Source organism: Sceloporus occidentalis, unplaced genomic scaffold (genome assembly GCF_023333645.1).
Source record: "Sceloporus occidentalis isolate IW3139 unplaced genomic scaffold, rSceOcc1.0.p SCAF_1, whole genome shotgun sequence".
Taxonomy (NCBI): domain Eukaryota; kingdom Metazoa; phylum Chordata; class Lepidosauria; order Squamata; family Phrynosomatidae; genus Sceloporus; species Sceloporus occidentalis.
In genome coordinates, this window is record NW_028316981.1 from 71,695,324 (window position 1) to 71,721,004 (window position 25,681).

General features: G+C 42.6%; 1 protein-coding gene across 3 annotated transcripts in view; it reads left to right on the forward strand.

The window, feature by feature from the left end:
* The window catches only part of DNAH1 (dynein axonemal heavy chain 1), a 230,293-nt gene that overhangs the window by 122,949 nt on the left and 81,663 nt on the right, over nucleotides 1-25,681 (forward strand). For all 3 annotated transcript variants that reach the window (XM_089524609.1, XM_089524619.1, XM_089524628.1), the window contains exons 37-46: nucleotides 751-928; nucleotides 1,958-2,152; nucleotides 4,322-4,441; nucleotides 5,677-5,835; nucleotides 6,112-6,216; nucleotides 7,597-7,737; nucleotides 8,110-8,270; nucleotides 9,811-9,968; nucleotides 10,131-10,304; nucleotides 22,050-22,088. In XM_089524609.1, the coding sequence (XP_089380735.1) occupies nucleotides 751-928; nucleotides 1,958-2,152; nucleotides 4,322-4,441; nucleotides 5,677-5,835; nucleotides 6,112-6,216; nucleotides 7,597-7,737; nucleotides 8,110-8,270; nucleotides 9,811-9,968; nucleotides 10,131-10,304; nucleotides 22,050-22,088 (1,430 nt within the window). The remainder of the gene's footprint in view (nucleotides 1-750; nucleotides 929-1,957; nucleotides 2,153-4,321; nucleotides 4,442-5,676; nucleotides 5,836-6,111; nucleotides 6,217-7,596; nucleotides 7,738-8,109; nucleotides 8,271-9,810; nucleotides 9,969-10,130; nucleotides 10,305-22,049; nucleotides 22,089-25,681) is intronic.

The window sequence follows — 25,681 nt, forward strand, 5'->3', positions numbered from 1 at the left end:
TATAATATTGCCTTTTTATTTGCCATGCCAAGCATATATTTTGTTGCACAGCACATAATTATATAAATGCATTAAAGTTAATAAAAAGAACTCAAAAAAGAAGTGATTCCAAATAAACATCTCCTGCACTTTACCCTGAAACTCCTGGATTTGGGCTAAAGAGTGTATTTATGGAAGATTTTTCCATAACAAATTTTACGTTAAGTGTAACAGCTTATGCTCAAAAGACAGCATACAAATGCAGCCGAATGGCCAAATAATAATAATAATAATAATAATAATAACAACAATAACGACAACAACCACAATACCCATAAAATATTGTTCATCGGCATAAAACCATCTGTTCTCTCCAGCTGGGCTTCAGAGGGTTTTATTTTCTTTTGATCTTGTAAAAAAAAAAAAACCCTTGCACATTCTCAGTGTCTAGATGAATGAAAGAAATGAATGATAATTATAAATGTTTTACATTGGTAGCAGTGTTAATTTAATGATAGAGATAAAATGTTGGACTAGCCCCCCCCCCCCCCCCAGTAGCTATTATGGCCTTTGCATTTCTGGCAATTAATTCTTACCTGCTTTTATACTTCCTTTCCTCATACCAAGATAACATTTGGTAGACTCTGTTCTTTAAAACTCTATAATTGTTAACTGAATACTTCAGATATATTTAAGAAAATTGATATGGTGTTCTCGTAATATGTATGATGATTTGATTGACTTCTGTATCTCTCCCTCCTCACCTAACAGGACAGATGGAATTCTTCCTGCCCTCATTCGGGTGGGAGCTGTAGCCACAGATAACAAAAAGAAATGGTATATGTTTGATGGTCCAGTTGATGCTGTTTGGATTGAAAATATGAACACTGTGCTGGATGACAACAAGAAACTATGTCTTAGCTCTGGAGAAATTATTAAGCTAACAGAGGTACTGTATATACTTGATTATAAGTCAACCTCATGTATACATTGATCACAGGTTTGGGGGCCAAAATTATGGATTTTGCCATGACCCATGGATAGGTTGAGGGTAAACCCTGGAGGCTTCTTCAGTGTGTGTATGTGTGCGTGCGGCAAGAGGGACTCTCACTTTTTGCTTCAACATTCAGCTTTCGTTTCAGCCTTCCTGCAGGCAGGAGAGGGACTCTTAAACAAACGGCAATACCAGTCAACCAGGACTCTTTCTGCTTGGCTCAAGAGAGAAAGAAACTGCATGGGGAAGTCTGAAAGAGCTGCTATCACATTACCATAATCACTCGTAAATAAATCGACCTGGGATTTTGGAGTCAATTTTTGGGCATAAATTTTTAGACTTATAGACTTATATATGGTATCTTACTATTTTCCTTCTTTTTCTCCAGGTACTTACACAAACATACATACACATACTGTACGCATTCACACATTTCATTTTAATACTTGTGGACAAAAATAAACTCCTTCTCCCTCAGTGGAGGACAGTAACCTGATGTGGGTCACTTGCTTCACAGACAAATATCATGGCAACTGTTGGAAATTTCTTTTTCTCCTGTGAGAAACTCCTGCACTTTTGCTTGGTAGATTTGTGGTCATATAGCTGAAAGGCTACACTAAGCATTCAACATTGTCAGAAACATGACTGAGTAATGTATATATATATAGAGAGAGAGAGAGAGAGAGTTTGCATTTCTTTGAGAGAGGGTGGACATACTGGTTAAAATAAAATGAATTGATTTTAATGGATCATACCAGAATCATTTTTCTTAAAGTTGTTATTTGAGTATTTCTGCTAGATGCTGCTGGACCCTATTGTGATCCCCCCCCCCCAACACATAGGCTTAGTTCCCTTCGGGTTGTAGAGGCTAAATATTAGGGACTGTCCACATTATTGTACTCGCAGCATCGGAAATACAAGTTATTCTTGCATCTTTTGTGATAAGCTGGAGCAAACATCTGAATTTTTACCTATTGTTTCTAGGCAATGACCATGATGTTTGAAGTCCAGGATTTAGCTGTTGCCTCTCCAGCCACTGTTTCCCGATGTGGCATGGTATACCTAGAGCCCAGCATTTTGGGACTAAAGCCCTTTATAGAATGCTGGCTGAAGAAGATTCCAGACATTATGAAGCCATTTTCAGAGAAGCTGGATTCCCTTTTCAGCAGATTCGTAGAGGTGAACAATTGCAGTATTAGTCCTGTTTTCATTCAGTGCAAAATCTGTAATTCAGTCCAGGTTTTAGCCAACCAGATTATTTATTTATTTTATTTATTTATGGTATGTATACCCCACCCTTCAGCCCTAATGGCTATCAGAGTGGCTTACAATTATTATTTTTAATTAGACGGTTCCCTGTCCTGAGGCTTACAATCTAAAAGACACAACACAAAAGGAGAAGGGAATGGTGGTGGGAAAGGGGATGAGGTCCAGTGGTTCTTCTCTCCCTCTGAGGCCTGGACCAAGGCTGATGGACTGGAGGGAGGGCTCTTCTTCTTCAGGCTAGCCCTGATAGAGCTGGGCCTGCCTGTTTACCCCCTCGCAGGCCGGAAGATGACAGTTATGGAGGGAGGAGCCTCTTTCTTCAGGCTAGCCCTGATGGAAGTGTGAACCAGTCCCATTTGTCTTCCACAGTTTTATGGTGACCATTAGGTCTAGTCCATCTGATGTAGGGTGATCAGATGTCTTAACCACAAAGGAGGACAAGGCACCATGAAATATAGGACATTACAAAATAAAAGCTAGAAATTCTGACAGAAACATAAACTCATACTCAAAATGGAGGACATTTTGGAATTCCTCCTGGATAGAAGGCTTAAACGTGGGACATGTCCTGGAAAAGGAGGATGTCTAGTTACCCTCATCGGGTGACGGGAACTTTCCATGTGCTCCTGTGAGCTAGTTTCTCCCACATGTCCAATCAATTGCATTTGTGATTGCAGTGGGAAAGTTTGCTGTGAATTGAGTCCTGTGTCTCTTGTGCTCAAGATTACCAAAGTTTCCATACACAGAAGGGTTGAGATTTTGACAGGTATACATAATCATATGGATTACTGTGCTGTTTTGCATCTAAAGCTTAAAGTGGAAATGTTTCTATTATTTTATAATGTGAATCATAAAAACTACCTTGCCTATAACACTCATCTGCAAACTTTCCCACACTTTTCCCTTCTAGAGGAGAGGTCCCGTGACAACATAGTCGGCCCTCTGTATCCACAGATTTTTTATCCATGGATTCAACCATCCATGGCTTGAAAATATTCAAAAAATATATAAATTCCAAAAAGCAAATGTTGATTTTTCCATTTTTCCATAAGGGATTCTATTTTATTATGCCATTGTATTTAATGGGACTTGATATTCCTAGACTTTATCCTTTTGCTATGCAAAATGTATGTTAGTCAGTGACAGCATTTTCTTCCATTGTGACAGCAGTAGGCAATTCCCAAAAGGGAGCTCCTTGTCCCTTCCAAACGAAGCAAGAACAGCACCCTAACTTCCCAGTGCCCTACTGCTGAATTGGTAAAAAAAAAACCCACCTCCACACAATTATCTTCTAAAACAAAATGCATGTGGAGCACATGCTTTCTTTTGAAGGAAAATCACACTTGTGGGAGGCTTTCAGGAATGCATTTTGGTTATCCCAAGTTTTTACAAAAGGCATATCTTCCTCTTTCTCCCATTCTTTTTACCATGAGGGAGAAAGAGCCTAAAAATGACCTTGGGATGGTCATGTAGTCTGTGAGGTACATGCTCCTACATTTATTCTGTGGTGTCATCTCAAAAGTTTGTATAGCTCAGGGTTGCCATGTCATAGTTACCATTATACTGTACAATTAATATAATCCCATGAACCATATCACCAGGTTATGAGCCATGTTATGCTGAAGTTCTGTGTTTGAAATGTCCAGTGCTGTCTTATTTTCTAAGAGCAGATGTGGGTAGATGGCTGATGTGAATTGGCTCTCTAGCGTGTGTGTGTGTGTGTATTCTACCCTTTCCTCCTGAGCTAGAGCCCCAACATCCTGAAGCTCCTGTTAACTGTAGGAGGAGGCTGTAACAAGCTCTCCCCTTATTTACCTACAAGCTCTCCCCTCTTCTATTAATATCAGAATTGGGAAATTTCTCTTAAGAGGTCAAAGGTGGTATTCTACCTTACTGTACTTGTTTCTACAGCAACTACCGGTTGACTTTTTATCTGTTAAAGCAAGTTTTCTCAGTTGTTGATATCCACTGTCTGTACACTTTGAAACAATAACAATTTCAGAGGAACAGGCTGCTAAGAAACACGAGTTTTCTAAATAGATTTGAAAATAAGTTAAGTTTGGATCTCTCTCATTCTTTCAGGAATCCGTCATTTTTGTTCGGACTTCTGTGAAAGAGACAATTGCTTCCACAGATTCTAACCTGACAAGGAGTCTTCTGAAGTTACTGGACTGTTTCTTTCAACCCTTCATTCCAGTTGAGGTAGGATTGTTGCCTTGTTGATGCTTTAGAATTTAGAGAGGTAAATTGCAATGGGAAATAGGTTCATCAAAATAGTTGCATCATTTTTTATATGGTTAGCAATTATGAAGATATTTGAGACCAATTGGAATTCACCACCTTTGCCTAGTAGTCATAAACAATTCTGTAATTTCTACTAGGCCCCACAAGTACTTTAAGAACCTAAACTCTCAGCAGTTCTAAGACTATGTGAATTTATTGTTAACAGAAAGGAGTCGTGGCATTGGCTTTATGCTTCTTTCTGTTATCTTTAGTAATATAGGATCTGTTCTAGAATTAAAACCCAGAAAGTAAGTGGCTTTGCGTTCACAGAGTAATAATGGTGAATTTTTTAGCTGGAGACCTGATATGACTCTGTTCCAACAAACCTGAAATGGATCTCTTGTCTGCAGACTGTGAACTAGTTTCAGAAAAGAAACTTAGATGGGAAATTTAGAGATTCAGCAAATGTCTTTATGTCTCAATTCATTATTATCTGAATTTAGTAAAAGACATAGCCGTGTTATTCTGGAATATCAGTAGGCAAAGGGATCTTGTTGCAACTTTGAGTCTTAACTGTGTGAAAGAGGTTGTAGCATAAGCTTTCATAGAATCATAGAGTTGGAGGAAACCACAAGGGCCATCCAATCCAACCCCCTGCCATGCAGGAAATCTTAATCAAAACATACCTGACAGATGGCCATCCCGCCTCTGTTTAAAGACCTCCAAGGAGGGAGACTCCACCACTCTCAGAGGAAGTGTGTTCCACTGTCGAACAGCACTTACTGTCAGGAAGTGTCTCCTAATGTTGAGGTGGAATCTCATCATCCATTGTTCCAGGTCCTAGTCTCTGGAGCAGCAGAAAACAAGCTTTCTCCCTCCTCAATATGACATCCCTTTAAGTATTTAAACAGGGCTGTCATATCAGCTCATAAACTTCTCTTCTCCAGGCTAAACATCCCCAGCTCCCTAAGTCGTTCTTCATAGGGCATGATTTCCAAACCCTTCACCATTTTAGTCGCCTTCCTTTGGACACACTCTAGTTTCTCCACATCCTATTTCCTCAGATGCTCAGTTCACTCCATTCATCTGAGGATGTAGACCAAACATACAGCAGCTTATGCTACATCTTCTTTCACACAGTTAGTTTCAAATGTGCTACAAGATCCTTTTGCATACTGGGATTATTAAATTTGTACTGCCACTTCACTCTTCAGGGGATGAGAAAAATTCCTCCAGAGAAGACAGCTCGTATTGGTGAACTGATTGAACCCTGGTTCATATTCGCCTTGGTATGGAGTGTGGGTGCAACTGGGGATGCCCAAAGTCGTGTATTATTCAGCAAGTGGTTGAGGACGAAGATGTCAGAAGAGAAGGCAAGTTGATGGAGGAAGATCATGTGCTCCTAATAGCATCTCCTGAAGTCTTATGTTACCAGATCTTGTGTGATTACATCATTCATGTAGTTGTTATTGAATGCATAATATTATTAAATTACATTTTCAGTGTTGTTTATGAGAAAATGTGATTATTTGAATTTTTAAAAACTGGATCAAATTTCTATGAAATCATTGCCACACTCCTATATTCATGTTAGCCTCTTCTAATCTGAAACTAGCTACAGTGCTCATTATCTGTTTCATTCTTCACAGATGGAAATACCATTCCCAGAAGAAGGGTTGGTCTATGACTATAAACTGGATGATGCTGGAATTAGCAGTGTTGAAGAAGAGGATGATGAAGATGTTGTTAAAACGGTAAATGAGATTTTCAATGGAGAGATTCAATTAATACCTGTTCACACATATTAAAAGACCAGCTGATGGGAAGCCATGTAGATTAGCCACCCTTGACAACACACCCATCAGCCAAGTTACTTGTATCTTCAGCCAGTGCATAGAGCAATTCCCCTTACTTAAGAATATATACATATGGAGTTTTTTCATAAGAGGAGGAGGTTTCTCACCCATTCGGTGTGCCCTCATATGGAGGAGCTTTGGGTGCATTCATTGGTATATGAATAAAGTCTTTCGACATGCTGGCTGAATGTATGGTGCCAAGCCAATGTATCTATTAGGCATCTCAATGTGATGATGTTACCAGATGCAGTACTGCAACCCTCGTCATATGTCCTTTCATCAGATGCAGACACTAAATAATTCGTCATAAGAAGTGGTCCTTGCTTGGATCTTGGAGCTGATTCCTACTCTTTTAATAGAAGAAGCAAGAAAACAGAAATGTACTATTCACTCAGCAAGGCTTTCTCTGGCTCAAAACAGATGGGCCAAAAGGTGCAGCTTCCAGCCATTTGGGGGGTGGGGGGTGCAGATGATGCACACTCCTGACACTTCTGGAAGCTTCTCTGAGGCTGCCGGCAAAAGGAACAGCGAAAATCCACTCCTTGCCAGCGGCTCATTTGTGACTGTGGCAGCAGATCGCTTTCAGAACGGGCCATCCAGTTGCCAGGGTCCCTGGCCAATCAAAGGGCAATTGTAGGTGGAGTGACCAGTGGCTACTCCAAGCAACTCATCTGCTTTGCCCCTCTCTTCCTGAAACTAGATTTGAAGTAGAAATTCTTGCCATTTCTTCTAGCCAAGGAATATATACAATCTCTGTTTGTTTGGTATCCTAGTACTTCACAATATTTATTTATCTCTTTTTAAATGATGATGTATTGTTCCATAGTGCAGTGATCAGAACTGTGTCAAAAAACCAAAACATAACCCACCCACCTCAAAACCCAACTCAGTTCGGGACCACTACTTGACATTTTTTATTACAATGATGTACACATCCTGTCTAATCCGGTCCTTATGACTGGAGTGTGGCTTTGGCGTGGCTTCCAGACTCTTAGGACGCATGCATCATTTAAACAGCATACCTCAAAGTGATTCGAAGCAGCTTTATTTTGGCCTGTCTGTATGGGGCCATAGTTTCAGTGGGCTTTTGTCATGACTAATTTTGACATACTGAAGGGCTGTTGTCTTACTGACATTAGTGGAATAAAAGCATTGTAAGTATTCATAGGTCTCTGGCCATTACTTGCAAACATCAGTCTGTATTCCATTTCTAAATGAAGGGACTATAGGACGTTTTAAGCCTTTACGTGCTTCTGTCAAACTCTCTTTGTCTCTTAGGTTTGCTGGGAAAACTGGATGGATTCTGCCACAGAGTTTACCATGGTGCCTGATAGCAGTTTTTGTGACATTATTGTTCCCACAATGAACACTGTCCAAATGGCATACCTGCTGGAAATGTTGCTTACCAACCACAAACCGGTATGTTTCTTGAATTTCAAATAGGGTTGATCTAGCACAGTAGCAATGTAAGCATTCTGTTCCCAATCAGACAAGCACCAATCCTTTGTTCAACTAGCCAGAAGAATAACTACCCAATAGGATTTTCTTGCATCTGTCTCTGCTTTTCCAGCTGTTGTTGTTTCCTGTCTAAAACACAATCTTCTGGCCCAATTTGCTTCAATAATTAACAAAGAGGCCTTAAAGATTTCATTTGAAAAGTGCAGTAGAGTTCAGGATTGCCCAATTATAATAAACTGTCAGAAATTCTATTGGTTGGCAAATGGGACTGTGAATGTGTGATTACAGTCAGTACATTTGCTCAGTAATAACAGGTTCCTTTTCTAACTATAGGTTCTCTGTATTGGCCCCACGGGAACTGGGAAAACACTCACAATAGCAGACAAGCTTCTGAAGAACTTGCCACTTGAATACATCAGCCACTTTCTGATGTTCTCTGCTCGAACTTCAGCTAATCAGACTCAAGATCTCATTGACAGCAAGTTGGATAAAAGGCAAAACTCTCTATGTTGCCAAATTTCATCTTTTGGTTTAGTATTTTTTTCATAGTGCATTAATTTTTTCAGCTGTCTGTCTAAAATTCATAATGAACAACAAAAAACAAAGCAAAACAGAAAACAGAAGAATCAAAGTATTAAGAAATGAATATAGTTGTTCACCCATCCTGAGAATAGGAACAGGAACACTTGGCTGATTAGCCCCTTTATAAAATTAACACAGGGGATATTGGATATATGTTCAGTGAATGACTCAGTCCAAAGAGTTCCCATTTGTTACTGAATACACTGGATATTTTGACACTTCTGTTAGTAAATAACCCACAAAACCTGGGGCCTAAACATTTGTGAATTTACTGCATTATTCATAGAGTCATATCTTAAGTTTGGCAGTTTTGTTTGTACTCACTGAGCTCTTCTTCATATTCAAAATTATTTTATCTACTGAATTACTGCAGAAAGCTCATATGAAATACATTTTGGCTCTCTAGTTTCTCTCAGCTGGTACTGAAAAACTGAAGAGCTCTTTCTCTATTTGAAATATTATTCCATAATTATTAATGGATTATGCACAAATTCACTCTTCAAGCAACAGGGTCACTGCATTCATTTATGCTCGTAATAATAATTGCTGAATCTACAAGACATCTGTATTTCTGGAGACAGAATTTGCTCTGTCAAATTCTGAATTTGTCCCAGGTCTCCTCAACCGTTTCAACTTCATTTTGGCATCAAATTAAAGCATGGCTTTTTATTAAAGCTGTTGAGAGTCTAAACATTTTTATTCAACTTGTACATGTGCAGTATATTTAGCTGTTTTGACTTGTTATATTGTTTAATCTGCAATTAGATTGCTTGCCTTTTATTGCTTTAATCGGTTTAAAGTTATTTTTTGTATTCTGACCTGAAATAAATAAATGTCACTCTGCCTTATCAGAGCTTGGTAACAAGTTAAAATAGCTACTTGACTAGCACAGAACCGTTAACAAGGCAAACTGGCAACTTTTGGCTAGGGATTCTGGGAACTATAGTCCACAAAATTAACTCTGTGTACTACCAAAAAAATAGATGGACCTGATAACACAACTTGACAAAAGTATGAGGATCAGTGTACAGTCTGTGGAATAGACTACATTTGGAACATTGGCTCAGTGGTTAAGACGTCAATTCTGACAATCGTAAAATTGGAAGGTTGGCATTTTGAATCCCAAGTGCCATATGATGGGGTGAGCTCCCATCACTAGTCCCAGCTTCTGCCAACCTAACCATTCGAAAGCATGTAAAATGCAAGTAGATAAATACATACCACTTCATTAGGAAGGTAACAGTATTCGGTTTAGTCATGCTGGCCACATGACCACTGGTATCATCTTCAGACAGTGCTGGCTCTTCGGCTTAGTACCAGAGCTGAGCACCATCTCCTACAGTCAGTTACAACTAGACATTAATGTCAAAGGGCTACTCTTACCTTTTACCTTTAAAGATTTCGTACAACTGATCTACTCAGTAATTTGTATCTTTCTCTGGATATGTACAGGCGCAAAGGAGTCTTTGGTCCTCCACTTGGAAGGTACTTCATATTTTTCATTGATGATCTCAATATGCCTGCTCTGGAAACCTATGGTGCCCAGCCACCCATTGAGCTTCTTCGTCAATGGATGGATCACCATGGCTGGTATGACAGGAAACAAATTGGTATGCCATAAGTTCTTTACTTTAATTCTGTACATTAAACAGAGGCCAGCTAGATGAGCTCTGAAGAGCTCTGCTTCTGGTACACATAAATCCCCTGCCCCTGTCATCCGTTTAAGTCTTGTCTTTCAGATTTATTGTTATTCTTCTCTGGAATGTTTTTAGGTACCTTCAAGAAGTTAGTAGATATTAATTTTGTTGGTGCCATGGGACCACCTGGTGGAGGAAGAAATGCCATCAGTCCACGCCTCACCCGCCATTTCAACTACCTCTCATTCACTGAGATGGAGGATAGTAGCAAGAAGAAGATCTTCTCCACTATTCTAGGCAGTTGGATGGGTGGGTTATGAGAATGCAGGTTCTTCCTTTCCTTCTTTCTTTCTTAGCCTTCCATATGCTATAGAACTCATAAATTTCACATTGATACTGTAATGTGAGAGATGTTTGAAGAAGAGGACTATTAGTTTCATGAGAATGTTGCTTGTTCACCTCTATATTATTCTGATTGGTTTTGCTTTTTCATTAGATTCAAAGATCTCAGGAATGACAAAGTAGGATGAAAGCTGTGTGAAGTCCAGTTTGTGGTTGTTGATATATGTGGTTCAGTTTAATATATGTCTTTATTTCCTAAGCATAATTAGTTGAATTAGCTGATGATGGTGAACCTTTTACAGACCGAGTGCCCAAACTGCAACCCAGACCCCACTTATTTATTGCAAAGTGCCACGTCCCTCTGGCTTTCTGGTAAGAAACTGTGGCAAATGCACGCGTGCCATAGGTTTGCCATCAAATGCAGTCCACAAGCCAGGTACAGTGGAATGTCAGATGCTCAGTCAGCTACCCATTATTGCTGTTTGGTAGTCTGAAAGTTTTCTTTTTATCTGGGCTACATATGGCCTCATGAGTCATGTAGGCCTAATTTTTTTTCTTATAATGTCTGCATTAATATTTACATACTTTACACAGGATTTATTAGATGCAATCCAATAATATTTTGTCTAAGTTTGACATTCTAGATAGACTATATACTGTGGACTTTGAAAAGACAGCTGGGCTATTTATGTTTTGTAGGTTGTTGTTTTTTCCAGTTAAAAGGCAGTGTGCTTTCAAATATCTCCTATTCTGAGCTTGGGCAAGGAGCCTCTCCAAGTGCTTTGTATGATACTAACACAGGCACAAACCAGTGCTGTAAAATATGATTTTGACTGATGATTAATGAATGCAGCAAAGATTTTATAGCATAGAAAGCTCACACTTGCCCTTCAGCTGATAGGGAGGCAGAATCCACTCACAGCGTACGGTGGGTTGGGTTCCCTAAAACAAGCCTATACAGGTTTGCTTCACATATGCTGCTGACTAGTTCTTTTCAGTGGCCAAGGTCCCTTCTCACCCTAAATATTTTATGCTACATATTCCTATAACGTTTAAATTAAAAAAGAAAAATCAGTGTGATTGTATTAATATCTGTGAAAGGAGAAAAAGGCTATAAAAATGCAATTTTTAATTTAATTTGGGGGGGGGGGTAGACTGTCAATTTAGATGTATACTAAAATATATTTGTTCCTTATTTAATTAAACTATCTAAAACATATGTTCATTATAGCAAAAAAAAAAAAGTGGTGTAAATTACTGTTTTACTTGGTTTAGGTCATATTCTATTCTACTCACATAAATTCTGAAGAATTGTTCTTAAACCAGACAGTATCCGGATTGTCTCAGTGGCTCAAAGCAAACATTGTACTGGCACACAGTTGCCACTGCAGCACAACTTGTGTTTCTTCGTCGTGGTCTCTGTGAATCACACAAATGGGTTTTCCTGCACCTGCACACCTTCCCTTCTAGAGTCGCTAGGGAAGACTTTTTGGTGATAGCTCCCTATATATTCCCCTAGCATTCCCACTCTTTTCCCTCAGTTACTTTTCGTCTGCCGCACTAGCAGCATTGAAAGAACTGCTTGGAATCTATTTCCATTCAAATTTAATAATGGTTGTAGTGGTTTATCAGATCGGTTTTTGCTTTGGATATTGGCTTTTCTCATTGAAATTTGGCATTGATGTAGAGTTTTTCTGGCTTTGACGCGGTTTGACCTCAACTATTCTCTGCCTCACAATTTGGACTTTGTTGGTTTTATTGGATTCGACCTCAGATTGTTGACGATGTTCACCTCCATTGGCAAGTATAGCTTCCCAGTCCATGTCTTTCAAACGCTGCAAGGAATATGGGGCAAAATTCCGTGGCAAGACGAGCATTCCTGTTGCTTGCTCTGCCTTGGCGAGGGGCACAACATGCCTGTGCTCATTGCAGAGCCTTTATCCCTCAGGCGCATAAAAATAGCCTTTCTTCTCCATGGTCTCTGTGAATCACACAAATGGTTTATTCTGCACCTGTACAGTTAGCTTCGGAACCTTCTTGGAGATATTAGAGGCGTTTTGCCGGTAGCCCCTTCCACTCTCCAACTCCCTTATTAGCCGGTTTCCCACCTAAACCTTCAGTTCCTTTTGTCCGCTACACTAGCAGCATCTAGGAACTCTTCAGAGATTCATTTTCCTGTCAGACTTTTAAAAAACTCAATTTGACAGGATCAATCTGCATTTTGGTGGTAATTTTTAACACCGTTGTTCATATTTTAAAGCAAATGCTGTGACTTTTTAAGATAATCTTATACTTAAATGTGAATTTAAATTCTGAGGTAAAGTTGCTTTAACAACTTGCCCTCCAATTTCTTAGATAATTGCTTACTTGAATGTGAATTTAAATTCTGAAATAAAGCTGTTTCTCAGGGCCATTCGCCTTGCTTTTGTCTCTTCATTCTCCTGAGGAGGAGTTGTTACTGGCTGCCTTGACTTTGGTCCTCACCGGTCCCTGGATCCCCAGGGTCAAACCAATTGGATGTCATCATCTTTAGTCCCTGACTCTCTGGAGCCAAACCGACTTGCTTGCAGCCCGACATGGATCCTCATTGGTCCCTGACTTTCTGGAGTCAAATAGATTGGCTTGCAGCCTGACTTCGACCCTCGTTGGTCCCTGACTCTCCGGGGTCAAACCGATTGGATGGCTGCCCAACTTTGATCTCCATTGGTCCCATACCGACTGGATCGCAACCTAACATGGATACTCATCGGTCCCTGACTTTTCCAAGTCATACCAATTGGATGGTTGCTTGACTTCAATCTGCATTGGTCCATGATGCTCCGAAGTCATACTGATTGGATGGCAGCCCAACATCGCTCCTCGTTGGGCCCTGACTCTCCAGAGTCATACCGATTGGCTTCAAGCCCATCTTTGATCCTTGTCAATCCCTGACTCTCCGGGGTGAAACTGTTTGATTGGCTGCACGATTTGGATCTTCATCAGTCCCTGACTCTTTGGGATCAAACCGTTTGGTTTTCAGCCCAACATTGATCCTCATTACTCCCTGACTTTGCCAAGTCATACCAATTGGCCTGCAGCCTGGCTTCGACCCTCGTCGGTCCCTCACTCTCTGGGGTCAAACCGATTAGATGGCTGTTTGACTTCAATCTGCATCAGTCCTGACTTTTCGGAGTCTTACTGACCGATCATCGTTGGTCCCTGGCTCTCCGGAGTTATTCCGATTGACTTGTAGCCTGGCTTTGAGGCTTGTTGGTCTCTGACTCTCCAAGGTCAAGCTGTTTGGCTGGCAGCCCAACGTGGATCCTCATCAGTCCCTGGCCTTCCGAAGTCGTATCGATTGGCTTGTAGCCTGACTTTGACCTTGGTAGGTCCCTGATTCTCCATGGTCAAATTGATTGGATGGCTGCCCAATTTCGATCCACACCGATCCCTGGCTTCCAGAGTCATACAAATTGGATGGCTGCCCGACTTCGACCCTCATCGGTCCCTGACTCTCCAACTGATTGGCTGACAGCCCGACTTTGATCCTCATCGGTCTCATACTGACTGGATGATAGCCTGTCATTGATCCTCTTTGGTCCCCGACTCTCTGGAGTCATACCAATTGGCTTGTGACCCGACTTCAATCCTCATCAATCCTTGATTCTCTGGGGTCAAACGAATTGACTGGCTGCCAGGCTTCGATCTTCATTGGTACCTGACTTTCAGGAGTCACTCGGATTGGCTTACAGCCTGACTTCATCCCTCGTCGGTCCCTGACTCTCCAGGATCAGACCAATTGGCTCATAGCCACATTTTGATCCTCCTCAATGTTTCCGGGTCAAACCATTGGGCTCACAGCAGGTCTCTGCCTGCCAAAAAGAAGAGCCCTCCTCCCGACCACCATCTTGAGGGGAGAGAAGCAGGCAAGAAACAACAGGCCTCTGCCTGCCAAGAAGAAGAGCCCTCCTCCCGACCACCATCTTGAGGGGAGAGAAGCAGAGTCATGATGTGTTATGTATTGTTAATCTGATATTGGAAACCGCTTTGATCGTCCACAGAAAAGTGGTATACAAATAAAGCTTATTATTATTACTACCTCTGCCCTCGTCTCTTCAGGATCAAACCTATTGCCTCGTATTCCTGCTTTGATGCTCGTTTGCCCAATGTTGGTTCCATTTAAGCTGCACAAGAGGACTTGGATGCAGCTGGCCTTTCAATTTTCAAGGGCCATTATTCGTACTGCTGCATGCTTCTCACCGCCAAATGGTTGCTCTCGTGGCCGCAATTAGGTGTTTCCTCTAGCCAGTGTGGCTGATGTTGGTTCTGGTTTGAGGCCATAGTAGCTGCCTCTGTACCAAGGTCAACTTCCAGTGAGCATTTTGTCAATTTGGTGCCATGATTTCCCCTCTGCACATTGGGGTACAGCACTGGCTCTTGCCTCCCTAACTCGGGTCCATAGTGTTTCCTCGGTACCTGAGTTCACTAGTGGTCCCTTCTTTGCCTCCGAACCAAAATGATCCCCTTGGCACATACAGACCCTGGGCCCATTTCATTTGAAACGGAGTTATATTTCACGTTGCTCCCTCGATATCAGGGGATGCCATCATCATTGGACTGGAAAACAGTGAGAATGCTCCTTCCATATCGAGACTCGACATCACAGTTATCTCTATATAACTGATTCGGGAGATGTGGTGCCTCCTCCATACTGAGGGAGGACATTACCAGTCAGAAGCTCAGCCTTCTGACAAGCCTTCCTCACCTACATCCTCTCTCAAAGTGGTTGAGGCTCAGGCAGCTTCAGTTTCCAAAGGTAGACTCTCCTGTGAGACAAATCAAATGGTCTCCTTCTCCAAGGCCTAATTCTCCTTGCTTGTCTACAAGGAGTCTTTCGCCCCATGTTTGAACGAGCGATCATCTCTCAGTGTCCTTGGCATACCAACCCAACTATAAGTCTGAGTCTGAGTTCTGCCTCAGTACCAACCATAGAAATGAACCCAACTTTCGATCTCATGTCAGTTCTGACCATAACCAATATCAGATCTGATGATACAGAACGAGCTCAATTCTCTCCATGATCTCTTCCCAGCTGGACAACCTTGTGTTTGACTGAGAGACAGACCGTTACTACATGCCAGTTGAACCTGAAGCCTATCTCTGGCACAACGTCTGGGAAGCACCTAGGGGCCATCGGGGCTCTCCTACAGGTTCGGTTATTCTGCAGTCAGCTCCATCTTCCAGACCTCATCCACCTGCACCTCATTCTAGCTGCTCAGAACATTGAGCCCCACCTGTTACTCCTCATCACAAATCTCTGGCAGACAGGCCCTTGCCAGCTCTTCCTCGTTCTCCACGTTTGGCCTTGCCACATTCTGACTCCTCATTTATTCAAATCCGTGAATAGGCTCCTTCTAATGCTCTTGTGGTCCATGAGTCAGCCTCCCATAGACAATGTCCATTGTCTGGGAAAGCTGCCAACAGAAAGCTGATAACACTCTGCCAGGCAAAGGTAAACCAAAGCAAGGCTTTACAACAGCAAAGAAATAGTTCCGAAAGCACAATACCAATCTAGTGTCTGATAGAGCAAAACCAAAAGCCAGTCCAGGGTCCAGGGTTCCAGAGGGCAGTTCCACAAGTCCAGTCCAGAGTCAAGAGTGCCAGAGGTCAAAGAGTCCAGTCCAAGGTCTAGAGGTCTAGGTCTATGCGAGGTCTAGGAAGCAAGGAGTCCAGCAACAAAGTCTGAGGGAGTCAGAGAGAGCAGCTTTCACCAAAGGAATGCAGATAAAATCTGTTGAAGAGGCTCGGTGTCTGCCAGGTGTTTATATCAGCCAGCTCCTTATCGCAGCTGCTGGGTTATTAATGAGCATTTCTCACCCAACCTTTGGGAATGCCGAAGGCACGCCCTTTCAGTCCTTCTTTGGCTGAAGGTAGGTATCTCAGTATCTTGCTCCTCTATGTCTCCCAAGCCTGGAGCCTCTGCTAGGGAAAGACTGGGCTGCTGAGCCACAGGGTCCACTGGAGGTGATTCAACAGGGCTAGGGCCTGGCTGAGCCAACTCTCCAGGAGGCTGGGAGAGCAGAGCTGAGACCTGGCAGGGCAGAGCTGGGGCCTGGCTCAGCCTCAGGTTTCCCCTGCACCTGAGGGGCCAAGTCCTCCTCCCCATCCTCCGAATCTTCCTCGTGACTGACCATGACATCCATTCATTTTCAGAACAAGTCATCCAGATGGCCAATGCACTGGATCTCAGTGTGGTGCATCATGATGCAGAGCCTCTGTATTCCATATATGAGAGGATCCAGTTGAAAGTCCCCACTCTAGCTTTCAATTGCACTCCCTCCATCTATGCTGCACATTGCCAAGTGTTCTTGGACTGCCCTGACCACCATACCGTCAACCTCATGGAAGATTGATAATCTGTACTGTATTACTCCATCTGACTCTACTTGGTTTTTCGAGCAGCCAAGACTGAATTTGGCCATTGTAGGAGCTTCCCAACTTAAACCAACCCGCAGGATGTCCTCAACACCAACAAACAATGAGGGTCAGAAGGTTCATGGTGTGGCCAGAAAGTTGTACTCTGTGGCCGTTTTGGGCCTCTGTGTTGCAAACTACTCTGCATGCATGGAGCATATCAACAACAGCTCTGGGTAAGACTTCTTCCCCTTTTTGATAAGCTCCCAGATGAAGACCGACACTTGGCTCAGGCCTTACAAATCAAAGCATACTCCCTTGGGGCCCAGCAGGTCAACTCTGCCTGTCACTTGGCTGATGATGCAGCGAAGGTGATATCAGGGTCTGTGGCCCTCCAACAACACACTTGGCTTTGAGCCTCGGACCTCTCCCATCAGGCCCAAGCCACCATTGAGGACATGCCCTGTGATGATTCTGGTCTCTTCAACAAAGAGACAGATGAGCAGTTGGACTTCGAACATAAAATGAGGACCATGACTAGGAAGTACGGCATGTGAGCAGCCTCACCACGCTTTGTTCCACATCAGAGATGGGGCTGGCAGCATCCATCCTATGGCCAAACAATGTCCTACAGTCCACCAGGACAGAGGAGGCAAAGATTCCCTTCACAGTTCTTTTCCTTCTCCAGCAGGCATAATACCACTCAACCTCGGTACCAACAATCTTTCAAGAGGAAAGACAACCAAGGTAAAAAGTGCCTGTGACTTTTCCCCTCTGTGCGCTTCTTTCCTTTACCTACCTTTAGTCATAGACTAGCCCATAGTCTAGTCATAGACTTGGTCCTCTGTAACATCAGATTTGTGGGTGCTTAACATCATTGCTGAGGGCTATGCTCTCGAATTCAAAGAACTATCAACTGCGGGGCACCTAAGACCTACCTGTCTTCAAACACCCTACTTGATGAAGTGCATGCACACACTTCTTTCCAGGGGCTCTATTGAACCCTTTTGCATTCAACATTGCTTCTTCTCCAGATACTTTATTCTTTCTAAATGGGATGGAGGCCTGCTGCCCATTCTAGACTTGCGCCGTCTGAACTCTTACATTGCTTACAGATGGTTCCGTATAGTAACTCTTTTTTCAATCCTTCTTCTTTTGCAGAAAGAAGACTGGTTCACCACCCTCAACCTCAAGGATGCCTGCTTCCATATAGTAATCACGGAGTGCCTCCGAAGGTTCCTGGCATTTGCAGTGAGGCAACACCTCTATCAGTTTCGAGTCTTGCCATTTGGTCGGTCCACAGCCCCCAGAGTCTTCACAAAATGTATGGCCATCATAGCCACCTACCTTCATCAGCAAGGTATATCCATCATCCCATATCTGGACAACTGGATCTTCACAGCATCCTTGAGGCAGGCTCTGCATTAACATACCTAATGTCAAAACGCTTTTGATGTTGTGCAGCACATGAGGCAACACGTCAACATTTTGTACCAGATTTTCCACCTTCGTGTCAGCAGCTTCTGAGCTGGAGAAACACCTCTCCCTTTCTCAATGAGCAAAGAGACACTGTAATCTACTCTCAGAGGAGGCTTTTATTCTTAGAAGATGTTCCACTGTGTACAACAATATATACATCGACACCATCCACCATCCACACTAGTAACAACCCACTCTGAGTAAAATGCTCATCACTACTTTAGCAAAGGCTCCGTGAGCCCTGCCAGGCCTTGCCTCTCCCTGTGCCTGAGTGACTTCTCAGACTGACGACATTCTACACTACTTTACAGCACTTGCTGACTATCTTTTTGATGTCACTGCCTGTTTAAATGCCTAATCATTATGGCTCACAGTAACCCTTTAATGCCTGGTTACTATTAAAAACCATATTGTACATTTTCCTTGTGACTCTATATCCCAACATCGAATTCATAACATCTCTACTCGAATCCCTTGGCTTCATAATCAATGACGTGAAGTCCATCCTCTCTCCATCTCAAGAGGTCAGATCCATTGGAGCAATACTGGATTTGAGACGGGGTCTGGTGTATATCTTCCCCAGGACAGGTTTGACTCTGGTTCGAGTAGTACAGACCTGCACCTGGCACAGGATAATTATGCCCATTCACTGCAGATCACTCTAGGCCATATGTCCTCCACCATTTCCATCACTCCTTGATCACGGCTTTGGTTCTGACGGTTCCAATCTTGGTTCCTGTCTGTCTTTGACCCTCTACAGGATTCTTCTTTCAAAAGACTTAGGATCCCAAGTAACTGTAGTCAGGACATTGGACTGATGGCTGGACTCTACCAATGTGTATGTGAGCATGCCCTTTCTGCCCCCACAACCACAGCTCACCCTCACGACTGATGCCTCAATGGAGAGTTGGGGAGCACACTTAGAAGATCTCATGGTGAAGGAAAAATGGCCCCCCAGGGCGAAGCTTCTTCACATCAACACTCTCAAGAAACTTGCAATGGAAAAAGCTGTGAGGTCAATTGAATACCTTCTTCGAAACCAAATGGTGTAGCTGGTTACAGACAACACCACTGTCATGCTTGACCTCACCCTTTAGATCTGGGAGTGGTGCATCACAAGGCACATTGCTCTGCAAGCAATCCACTGGTCCTTAAGATTCATGTCACGAATGGAAGCTCCATCCAGAGGTGACACAAAAATTGTTCCACTGTTGGGTTTCTCCACAGATTGATCTCTCCATTGAGGCATCTGACCCGTCAGTGACCTCAGTTTTGCTCAACGAGTAGGACTCTCAAGTCAACGCGTTCCTGTTTGAGTGGACAGGACACTTGCTGTATGCCTTCCCTCCATTCCTGCTCATCACCAGGGTTGTGGCAAAGATGAGGTGGGACAGGTCGGATGCCATCCTGATCACCCCTTGTTGGCCGAGACAAGTATGGATTGTGCCTCTCCTGTGGCTAGCTCACGGAGAGCACCTCTGGCTTCCATTGTGTCTAGACCTCCTCACTGTACATGATGGTCAGGTTCAACATCCAGACGTGGAGTCACTTCACCTCATTGCTTGGTGGATTTGACTATGACTTCCTTGTCTGAATTCATGCAAAATGTTATTCAAGCAGCTCATAAGCCGTCCTACCATCTGAAGTGGACGAAATTTCTGGCATTCTTAACTGATACGGATTTGTCCACCTCTTGGGTTCGTGTTCTACACATTTTGGACTTTCTCATATCTCTAGTAGAAGCTGGACGTTTCATTTCCTCCTTAAAGTGTTACCTGGCAGCCATCTGTGCACACTACCATTTGACGGTTGCCCATCTTTCTTTCAAGATCCTTTGATCAAAAAAATTCCTCAAAGGTTTCATTAGCCTCCACCCTCCTGCCTCGGTACCAACCCCAGCTTGGAGTCTTGAATTGGTCCTCTCACAATATTACAAGCAACCTTTCGAACTCATAGCTACAGCTGATCTCAGGCTTCTTACATGGAAGATTGCCTTCCTTGTTGCCATCACTTTAACTCACTGTTCTGATGAACTTTGTGCACTTCAAGTGGACCAATCTTATCTTCATTTTCATAAAGACGAAGTTGTTCTACGCCCAGATATCACTTTCTTGACTAAGATGGTGTCTTCCTTCACCTGAGCCAGGATATTGTTTTACCTACCTTGGCTCTGAATCCAACCACCAGTACCATGTACTTTTTGCATTTGCTCAGCATCTGAAAAGTGCTCGCATTCTTTGTTGAGCAGACTTCGAATTCAATCCAATCTGAGATTTTGTTTCCTACTTGGATTTGAAGCTTGGACTTCCTGTCACCGAGTGACTGCTAACATTCTACTAACTTTCAGGGAAGACTCCTCTCGCTCGAATTCGAGTACACTCTATGAGGGCGGTCACAGTGTCCTCTGCTTTTCTCAATGGGGTGCCCCTAGAGGATGTCTGTAAAGCTGCAGTCTGGTCCCAGACATTGACTTTCTTCTCATACTACAGGCTGGATACCAGGGCAAGGAATGATGCAGCTTTTGAGAGGGCAGTGTTGCTTTCTGGTTTCCATTGAGGTTTGTTGCATTGCATGCTTTCTACTTGCATGTTTAATAAAACATATTTAGTTTACTCCCTCCTCTTATGACTGCAGCTTGCTAGTCTAACTCATTTGTGTGATTTACAGAGACCATGATGAAGAAGGACAGGTTGCTTACCTATAACTGTAGTTCTTTGAGTGGTCATCTGTGAAGTCACACAAACCTGCCCATTCTTCTCCCAGGTCATGTCTTGTACATGTTTCCTCATGTACAAGACGCTGCTATGCGGCGTCTAGCTGGAACTGAGGGAAAAGAGCAAGAACACTAGGGGTATATTTAAAGTGGCAAAGCTACTGCCAAAAAATCTTCCCAAGCGATTCTAGAAGGTTCCAAATGTCTCTGCATAGGCACAGAAAACTAATTTGTGTGAATACACAGATGACCACTGAAAGAACTACAGTTACAGATAAGCAACCTGTCCTTCTCCTCTCACCTCTGCAGCATGGTCTATCTGTGAAATCACACCTTTTGGATTTGGTCATAAACTAGAAAATGCTTTTGGTTATGTAGCAGACTGAGGTCTAATGTCTAAAACAGGGGTTGTCAACTGTTGGGGTGTGGGGTCCTTGGCCACTGTGGGATACTGGAGAGCTGTGCTCCCCCACTGTACATGCACACCACAGTGGAAGCTGTAGTTCGTTTTCATCACTCTTTCAAAGTTCCCCATGAGCCTAAAAACTGCAGAATCCACTGAGAAAACCAAAGTGTGATGGGCATACGTCTACTCCATTGGGATTACTAACATACAGTTAAGAGAATGCTCCATTGAAGAGGAAATGTAGTAATCTGATGATACTGGGAGGGAAAGACAGGTCTCCCTGAATTGGTACTTGACTTGGATCTGTCTCCATGCACTGAGGAATAGGTCTTCTTTTTTGTAATTCATAAGAAAAAAAATACTGCCAGTGTATGTGCTTCATGAAGGGTGTGATCATATGTACTAGTACTGGTCACAGTGTCTTTGGGCTCTGTTCCTGTTCACTACTGGCCAGTGGCTATAACAAATTTCCCATGGAGCTAATGTTATCCTTGTGTTTAGAAAGTTTCTCACCTTGTCTTAGGTAGTGAAAATATGCTGCAACATTTTTGTTGCACATCCCAATTTTTACTACAGTGCTTAATGTAAAAAAAAAGTTCTTATGTGTTTCTGCATGCAATGCTGTGTATATGTATATAAAATGACTTACAGTGTGTGGAGCTGAGTGATAAATATATCTGAATTATGTAAACATTTTTATATTTTCCTCTTGATATTTTAGCTGGACAACTTGGAGAAGTATGTTACAGAGATCCAGTTCGTAAGTGATGTCAACTCATACTTATCTATCTTTTGTGTAAAGCTTGAACAGGGATGGGTGGAGAGTGTCATTTGCTTACAGAATCATAGAATCATAGAGTTGGAAGAGACTGCAAGGGCCATCCAGTCCAACCCCCTGCCATGCAGGAAATCTAAATGAAAGCATCCCCGACAGATGGCCATCAAGCCTCTGTTTAAAGACCACTACACTCCAAGGGAGTGTGTTCCACTGTCGAACAGCCCTTACTGTCAGGAAGTTCCTCCTAATGTTCAAGTGGAATCTCTTTTCTTGTAGCTTGCATCCATTGCTCTGGGTCCTGGTCTCTGGAGCAGCAAAAAACAAGTTAGCTCCCTCCTCAAGGCTATCATATCACATCTTAACCTTCTCTTCTCCAGAATAAACATCCCCAACTCCCTAAGTCGTTCCTCATAGGGCATGGTTTCCAGACCTTTCACGATTTTTGTCGTCCTCCTTTGGACACGCTTCAGTTTCTCAATAATATAAAATGTTCTCATGAAAATAAGGGACGTGAAGTTCATGTTTTGTTATTGGTTCACATGGGCCTTACAAACCACAGTTTCCTCTTCTGAAAAACATGTAGGTAGAGGATCCATGTTTTTTACCTCGATCAGACTCACTACTGAATGGGTTATTAAAAAGACAGGTACCTGCCTTGTCATCAGTATTAACAATAACAGGAAAGTCTCTTTTAGTTCATCCACATGTTAAATGTTTTTTAAGAGGTTCCACCTACTGTTCATAGATTCCTAACTTGGGATCTAAATTGGGTTATAAACACTTTGACAAAATCACCATTTGAACCTCTTAAGAAGGCCTTCTTGAAGCTGCTGTCTTTCAAAGCGGTATTTTTGATTGTTATAACTTTGGCAAGAGGAGTTTCCAAATTAGCATCATTATCAATCAATACAGCATTTTGTGAGTTTCAGAAGGAAAAATTGTCTGTAACAATTAATCCTACTTTTGTTCCTAAGACTTCAACTGTAAAATCTGGGCATCAATCATTGGAATTACCAACATTCTGCCCAGACCCAGTTCATCCACTGGAGAAGAGATGAAATTCGCTAGATGTGAGAAGAGGGGTAAAAGTTTATTTGCAGAGATCCAAAGCCATTCGTTGAACTGTGATACAATTGATTTCCTTTCACCTGCGGACATTGGGTTATAGGACATCAAAACAAATGCTGTCTAGGTGGATAAAAAGCTATATATAGTTATATGATTATCCTAAAATGCCAAGGCCTCAGCAGGTATACACACATTCCATAAGATCTGTGGGAACAACAGCAGCATTAAGAGTTTCATCATCATTAGAAGAGGTGTGTAAGGTTACAGAAGGGAGCCATCAGCTTTCATTAGACACTGTGACAAATTTAAGTCAGGACAAGCAATAGCAATAGCAGGCAGTAATCCAAGAAGAATGCAGTCGTTTTTGCCCTTCATGTGGAGCTTGGATGTATCCCACAAATTGTGGATTACTTCTTCAACCAGACTGAGAACAAGAGGCTGACATTTGCCATGAATGTTCATTCTAGGAGGGCTGAAGGAACAAGCCACCTCTACTTCATTAATGCTTCTGTCAGAGCTTTGCCTCTAAACTATTTTCTCTTGGTGAGCAAGGCTATGCAATACAACAGTTGAGGGGGACAGAACAGTAAATGAACCAAACACGTTTAAAACTTTAGGTCTTCTGCCTCAATTAGCTGATGCAAGGGAATAACCCACTAATTGTGGATTGTGTCTTCAGTCCTCCTAGAATGTTTATTAACGCTAAGGGCCCATTCAGACTGACCTTTTTGCGCTGGAAGGAACTGGAAAGATTTCCCCCTCCCCAAATCCCTCTGGAAGCAAGTGCTCACTACCAATCAGAGTATTTTAACCCTGAATGCCCTCTCGGAAAATCGGGTTAAAGTTGCTGTCAATCAAATTTAGTTCCGCGATCGTCATAGGTGACATTTCCTGAACTCATTGGCCAATCGGAAGTGTGCTTCCCCCCTCCTTTTAAAAAAACAAAAACCAGGCGCCAGTATGCACAGATGCTGTCAAATTTAAAAATCTCTTCTCTGTGTGTGTGTGTGTGTGTTGTGGGTATTTGGGTCAGTGCAGGTTATGATCTTCCCTTGGCCCCATTTTTAACCCCAAAATGCAAGCTAATGCCATCTCTGCATCCTGTATCCTCCCTCCTTGACACCCCAGAATGCCTCATACACATGTAATAATAATAATGATAATGATAGTAATAATAATAATAATAATAATAATAATAATAATAATAATAATAATAATAAATTCCTCACCTCGGAATGCCAGAAAAGGATGCGATGCCATGCATTCTTTGCTTTCCCTAGGCTACCCCAATTCCTTAGAGATAGTAGCAAAACCATTCTGTATCAATTTGCCAAATTAGAAAGAGAAACATTGTAACATTCTCATTGTAGCATTCCCAAAGGAAAAAAGGTCCCTTGCAAAGTGCTATTTGCAGTATTTCCTTTGCTGGAAGCGACGAAATGAAAGGGAAAGTGAACAAGCAGCTAGCCACATTCTATCTAAATATATATCTACCTGAAGCAAAAATCATGCACATAGTAGACTGCCAAAAATAATTTTAAAAAATATTTTAAAAAAGGGAAAACTCCCTGGTGTGAGAGAGAGGCTTGCTCCGTCCTGTGGCCTCCCTGTGATCTACCCTGAATTGACCATTCTGCTTACGTTCTATCTATATATCTATCTACCTACTGCAAAAAACATGTGCATAGTTTGTCAAAAATAATAAAAATAAATTAAAAAGAGAGTTCTGTCCTGTGGCCTCCCTCTGACCTGCCCTGAACTGACCCTTCCTCCTGCCCCTTCCTTCTCCTCCTTCTGCTCTGTTACAGAATGCCCTCCATGGCCCCCTTCTTCCCCCCGGCTCCTTCATCCTCCTCCTCCTCCTCCATCACTTTCTCCAATTCCCCCTTCTGCCCTCCCTCTGACTGCCCATTACATCCCCTGTCAGTCACCCCGATTCCCCTTTTTTGCCTCCTGTCACCCCGATTCCCCTTTTTTGCCTCCTGTCACCCTTTGCCTCCTGTCACCCTGATTCCCCCTTTTTCCACCCTTCCTCCAGCTTCTTCTTCCTCCTCCTCCTCCTCCTCCTTCGCCCCGATGAAGGGGAGGGAATGCTCTGCCCACTGCCCTCCCTCTGACCTAAATCCCTCCCATGAACTTGCCCTGATCATAATCAGGGGCAAGTTCATATTCGCAGAACCCGTGTTTTTTCAAAGGAGACGGCTTTCCCCCCAATTCTAAATGGCCTGCGCTAAGGGGCATTTACCACAAAACGGTTGTGCATGCCTCACATTCGATTGTGAAAGATTTGGGACCAATATGAACTTCACATGCAAGATTCGATTCCGGATCTGGGGTAAAAGGTAGTCTGAATAGCCCCTAAGTGTGAACCTCTCAGTTCCTAACTTCCTGAAGCTAGCCATTCAAATTATTTTTGATAGTACCTGCTGTTTAGGATAGAACCTGTAAATGGTGGATTAAAAGATGCTTTTGCTGATCTTTTTTTATCAGTTGTACACTTCCAGACT